The sequence below is a fragment of the Notothenia coriiceps genome, unplaced genomic scaffold (assembly GCF_000735185.1).
Source record: "Notothenia coriiceps isolate Sejong01 unplaced genomic scaffold, NC01 NC01_scaffold00028565, whole genome shotgun sequence".
NCBI classification, from domain to species: Eukaryota; Metazoa; Chordata; class Actinopteri; order Perciformes; family Nototheniidae; genus Notothenia; species Notothenia coriiceps.
The window spans coordinates 1-6,418 of record NW_011361266.1 but is presented as its reverse complement, the minus strand read 5'-3'; the positions used below and the strand labels follow the sequence as shown (position 1 = coordinate 6,418).

The window sequence follows — 6,418 nt, the reverse complement described above, 5'->3', positions numbered from 1 at the left end:
TGAATAATTGTCCAAAATAACATAAAATGCATAGGGTTTTTTGTTAAGTTACATACTTTCGTCGCCGGCCAGCCGATACATGCCGCGCATTAAGTGGGGCTGTCTGTCAATTAATCCCCGGGCCACTTTTAACCCCCCAGTCCGCCCCTGGTTGGACTCTGTCTCACGGGCAGGTTGCAGTGTAACATCAGAGGAGACTGGGCCAATTGTACATTCTCAAACTGCACCACTTAGAACTAACTAAACAATGCAGAGATTATTTTTTATATAATTGTATTCAATAACCGTAAGAAATTAAACAGTATGAAGTGATTTGTAAATAGGAATACAGATTTGACTTAATGTTTTCATAAATATATTTTTCTCCCAGCTTGTCATGGGACTTATTTTTACCCTCTCAAAGAACCGGAATCGAGAACCGAAAATAACTGGAATCAAAAAGCAGAACCGGAATCGTTAAAATCCAAACGATACCCAACCCTATGTGTGATGCAGTAAAATCTTACCGCTCACTTATGTTACCGGTGTCGTAAAAACCGTGGGAAAATGTAAAATACGATGCCAAAGAAGAAGATTCCAGTGGCCCCAATTTGTGTCCATTCTGGACAAGTGAAAAATGTATTCGGACAAGTAAATTGCCAAACTCACTTGTCCATGGACAAGTACTCTCTAAAAACTTTTTCTCACACTGGTCTTGTATGTCTTCCATTTTCTAATAATTGCTCCCACAGTTGATTTCTTCACACCAAGCTGCTTACCTATTGCAGATTCAGTCTTCCCAGCCTGGTGCAGGTCTACAATTTTGTTTCTGGTGTCCTTTGACAGCTCTTTGGTCTTGGCCATAGTGGAGTTTGGAGTGTGACTGTTTGAGGTGGTGGACAGGTGTCTTTTATACTGATAACGAGTTCAAACAGGTGCAATTAATACAGTTAACAAGTGGAGGACAGAGGAGGCTCTTAAAGAAGAAGTTACAGGTCTGTGAGAGCCAGAAATCGTGTTTGTTTGTAGGTGACCAAATACTTATTTTCCACCATAATTTGCAAATACATTTTTTTTTTTTTCTCATTTTGTCTCTCATAGTTGAGGTATACCTAGGATGAAAATTACAGGCCTCTCTCCTCTTTTTAAGTGGGAGAACTTGCACAATTGGTGGCTGACTAAATACTTTTTTGCCCCACTGTATATCTGAAAAGAAAAAAATGCTGTGACTAAAAAACAACAGTCATTAGCATAACAAAGGCCCCATAGTATTTTGTAGCTCAGAGAAAATGCATTATCTATGTGATAAGAGACTTTAAACAGTACTGGAGCCTGAGAGGAGCTGTTTGGAAATTGGCGTTGGGATATGACATTAACTAATTTGTTATAACATGAAAACCATCGATCAGTGCGCAATTTGGGTCATTACGGCTGAGAGGCAGAAAATATGGTTGAAAATGTAATGGCTAAATATTTAAAAAGAACATGTTGTAAAATGACTCTTGTGGTGTTCATTACAAATCAATTAAGTAAATGTAATGCACCTCAGTTCAGTTGTAGATCAGAAGCACTTGTTTATTGGATGTGTTGAGTTAGCCCAAAGGTAAGCATAATTCTGTATGAGTTGTAAAGGTAAGCATAATTCTGTTTGTCCTGTGATACGCCCTTTGCTTCAGCCTTCTTTACGTCAGGTGAAGTTTGTGGTAAAATGCAAATGTGCCCTACTTGGCGAGCAGAGATTCAGCTTGTACTCATTCTGGTGGCCTACATATTCGCATGCCCTTCGTCCTTTCAGACACATTTTTAAAAGTTTCCAATTCATTTTCTGTACATTTAAATTTAGTGACTTTCTGGCCCTATTTGGTCAACCAGTTTAGTTGGTCCCAGTCAGGGTTCTCTGAATCAATGAATTCTGGTTTATTATCCCAGCCAAGTAGTCAATTTCAGTTAACCCAAGTGCAGGTCTGTACCTTGACAAATACTCAGATTTAGGATGTTAAGCCGCTGCTCCTCCATCCTCTTTGGCCCAGTAGGATTCAAGCTGATGTTTCAAGAGTTCATCTCCAGTTCTACCTTGCCCACCCCCAGGTTAAAGTCTATTTAAAGAAGCCCTATTCTGTTTTCTTGGGGTTTTACCTTTCCTGTAGTGTGTTATTTAGGTTTATATTATCACAACAAAGCCGGCAAGCCGACCAATCAGAGTGGACTGGGCTCTGGTTTCAGACAGAGGGTGAAAAGAGGTGCTGCAGCACAGGCAGTATGAGAAAAATAAAGAGCTTGTTGAACATTAAAGCATGGAAACATGTCCCAGTAGAGGAGTTTACTATGGTCCCTTTAAAGTAGTGGTCAAAGATCTTTCAGAGTAATCGTGAAGTCGTCCAAAGATACTAATCTTACCTGTTTTTGGAGATTTTATTTCAAATAAAATCTGTTCTGTTCCAGCCAACATCTTTGAGTATGATAAGCTAAAATGTTAGCTCACTTTTAGTACTTGGCCTGCACAAATGTTCGAAAAATATCAAATCTCAATTCGGGCTGATGCAAAATTCAAATAGCAGGAGGCATAATATTTTGTTACATGCAAAATATGTGTACATTATTCTGGTTAAGTGGTTGTGGTGTTTGTATTATCCTTAATTGTATTATATGGACTTAATAACATATCATTGTTTAATACAGATACCACTATGATATGTTTAAATATATCCATAATGATAATAATGATGTGATGGATTTTATAGCAATATCAGACAAAATAGTTCAACCGAGTTATGTTTGTTATATCGTGCAGTCCTATTTGGCACCACGGTAGACAGTTTCAAATGTTTTAAATTAACACACGTGGACGAAAAGCCTTTTTTCGTCCACCACTCTTCTCCTCCTTTTGAATCAAAACACACAGAAAAGCTTTCACTCAGAAGCACAAATGTCTAAGCAGTTGACCTTAGCAGCGAAGCTCTCTGGGGCATTTCACTGAAGGTTTCAGATTCATTACTCTGCTGCTCCCTTCATGTCGGGACTCTACAGAGGCTTACTCCTGTTCCTCTGGCTCCTGACCCTTTATTTAACACCAAGATCACATCTACACTTCTCCTTTCTCTAAACCAGGGCGGAAAAGAAGGTTTTAGCATTTGCTTTGAGATCTGACATTTCAAATTGAAACAAAGATTGTAAGAAAAAGAGATACGGACTCACAATTAGATTTATAAGACAGAGTTTAAAGAATCTGTCATCCAACCCAGCTTGATATTTATTCTTTGTGTCTACAGTGAGTCAAAACACACCTAAAACAGAACTTTTGTTGTATGGTGTTCAATCCTGAACATCTCAGAACTTTAAGCATCAAATAAAGACACAAAATCCTGGTCCAGGTGAACATCTCAACGTTGATAAATGAATCAGTGAATGGACAGAAAATAATTTGCCTAACTTTTTTGACTAGTGATTAATGATTCAACTATTTTTATTTATTTTTTTAATAAAACCAGCAATCCGAAAATGTCCCCTTATATATGTGATTTTGTGATATTTTCTCATATTTCAAGTCCCCTTAATGATCTGCAGAGTACTCGGTAATGAAAATAATGGATCGTTACATCCAAACACGTTTTTGCATTTTTAAGTTATGTCCCATGCTAGCTTGCACTGCTACATACAGCTGTTTCTGGAATTTCTAAATCTCATTCAGGTAAACAGGTTTATTGAACTTCTTACAAACTGCACATCATGTTGGTAAGTAAGGATAACAGCTGGTTTGAGATTCTGCTCATCAGTCAGATAACCTTATGGATTCCTGATCAATATTCTGAAAAAAAGCCTTCACAGGATTACACGAAACGCCACGGTTTTATTAACTCTGAGTCTGAACACACAGAAAACCTGCCTAAAAACATTAGACAATGTTAGAATGGCCCAGTTTTGATATTATGAATGGCACTGTTGACATGTTTCTTTGGTAAATGAAGCCTAGTTTTGGACTGTTTCTTCCCTTCCATCATAGATGCAAGAGTTTGGCATCCAACCCAGAGTTGAATTTCATGATGCATTGCAGCATGCAATTTTCATAAAAACTTGCCGGCATTGAGAAGGTATTGAAAACCTTGAGGCATACAATTCCAATTGATTGGGCGAAATTCATTGCCAACATTCATTGAAATTGTGGTCAAGGTGTTTGCAGTGTTCTGTTATTAAGTCTTCACACATATGGAGTTGTGTGTAGATTTATAAAACACATAGTCAGGTAAAGCTCTGGAAATACAGGCTGACATCAGACAGAGTAAATCCATCCGTCAGACAGACAGTTGAGAGCCAGTGGCAAATAAAGGGTTACCATGGTGACCGCGTGTTTACGTCCGCCTCCCCACTCCCCGCAGCTTTGGCACTGAGAGCCAGTTTCCATGGTAACATCTCTGATACCCCCCCTCCCTCCCTCCCCAAACCAACTGGCGAGGAGGCCGATGAGCTCGCTGTGCGTGACTGTCTTTCTGTGTGTGTGTGTGTGTGTGTGTGTGTGTGTGTGTGTGTGTGTGTGTAGCAGGTACAGGGCAGTGGTGCGTCTCAGTCTGCTCAGGTGTGTGCAGGTGTGTGTGGGGGAGGAGCAGCAGGAGTCCCGCCTCCAGAGCTCCGCCCTCCAGCTGGAAGCAGCCAATCGGATCAGCACCACGACGACAACTACAACACGACCCCCGTCATCAACAACAACACCCGTACCGCAGTGACACACACACAAACACACACACACACACACACACTGCAGACCTGAGCCAGCGATACACACACACACACTGCAGACAGGAAGCACACTGCACTCTGGGAAATGTAGTGCAGAACTATGGATGGACAATACATTGAAAGTGCACATTACTGGATGGATGAGATTTCATCCACACATTCACGGCCCCCAGAGGATGGACCCTTCAGAGTGTGGGGCTACTATGACTGACACACCACCATCCCCCCCACATCATCAGGAGACCACTGAGTGTCTGGTTGTATAAAAAATGACTCCCATAATAAAGAGGTTTCTGGACTTTTGTGTGCTTTCTTTTTCAGACCTGGAGCTTTTATTTTGTTGAAGTGGTTCTTTCTTGGTGTGTGTGTGCGTGCGTGTGCGTGTGCGTGTGCATCTGCGTGTGCGTGTGCGTGTGCGTGTGTGCGTGTGTGTGCGTGTGCGTGTGCATGTGTGTGCGCGTGTGCATGTGCGTGTGTGTGTGTACCTGGTTGACCACCTCAAAGTACAGAGCCAGAGTGGTGCTGGGGTCCAAACCGCAGATCTTCCACTGACTGGTTCCTCCTGTCCCGATCTCCTGTTATATAAATACATGATATATTTAATATCACAGTACTGGGTAATATAATAGTACACGCTCTGTGTACTACTGTAGTATTTTATACGTACGTTCTCAGAGACGCAGGGTCCTTTAGCGTGCAGAGACACACAGGGCCCGATGGCTCCGGAGACTTTGATCTCTCTGGACGTCTGGGACAAACGAGAGGGTTTATCTAAACTTTATTAAACCAGTGTGTGTGTGAGACGGTGTGTGTCAGAGTGTGTGTGTGTGTGTGTGTGTGAGACGGTGTGTGTCAGAGTGTGTGTGTGTGTGTGTGTGTGTGTACCTTGACCTCCAGCGTGGCATTGAAGGCCATCTTGAAGGATCCCTGCACGTCTTTAGTGAAAACTCTCTGGAAGGTCTGCTTGAAGAGAGACGTGTTGAAGGAGTCCGCCATCACCATGTAGCCCCTGAAGAATATATACATTACATCACTGTGTGTGTGTGTGTGTGTGTGTGTGTGTGTGTGTGTGTGTGTGTGTGTGTGTGTGTGTGTGTGTGTGTGTGTGTGTGTGTGTGTGTGTGTACCCGGTGTAGTTGGGGCAGCACTTCATCTCCAACAGGCCGGTCTGATCCAGAGCGCAGGCGTAGATATCAATGATGTGACCGTTAGCACACGCTCTGTTAGCCAGAGCCTCGTAGTGCTGCAACACACACAGAGTTCATCATTTAATCTCACATCGTATTCTGTTGCCATGGAGACAGACTTCTTGCACTTTTCTCTCTTTGTATGTTCTGATATATGCTGCTCTGTGGGAGGAGCTCAGCTCAGAAGGATCTCATAGCTTATGTGCAGATGATGATAACACCTTTGAATTGTAATAACAGTGTACACAGTATGTATATGTATATATACACATATATATATGTATATATACATATATACATATATATATATATGTATATATGTATATATACATATATACATGTATATATATATATATATGTATATATGTATATATGTATATATACATATACATACTGTGTACACTGTTATTACAATTCAAAGGTGTTATCATCATCTGCACATAAGCTATGAGATCCTTCTGAGCTGAGCTCCTCCCACAGAGCAGCATATATCAGAACATACAAAGAGAGAAAAGTGCAAG

The 6,418-nt window shown here is 41.1% G+C and overlaps 1 protein-coding gene across 1 annotated transcript; it reads right to left on the bottom strand.

Moving 5' to 3' along the window:
- Positions 1–5,181: 5,181 nt before the first annotated feature.
- Positions 5,182–5,953, bottom strand: LOC104958276 (protein transport protein Sec23A-like; the record flags this gene model as incomplete). The annotated part of the gene is made up of 4 exons (XM_010785997.1): positions 5,182–5,285; positions 5,378–5,458; positions 5,596–5,719; positions 5,838–5,953. Coding segments are annotated over 4 exons (425 nt in total), but the record flags the coding sequence as incomplete, so codon positions are not given.
- Between the last annotated feature and the right edge of the window lie 465 nt (positions 5,954–6,418).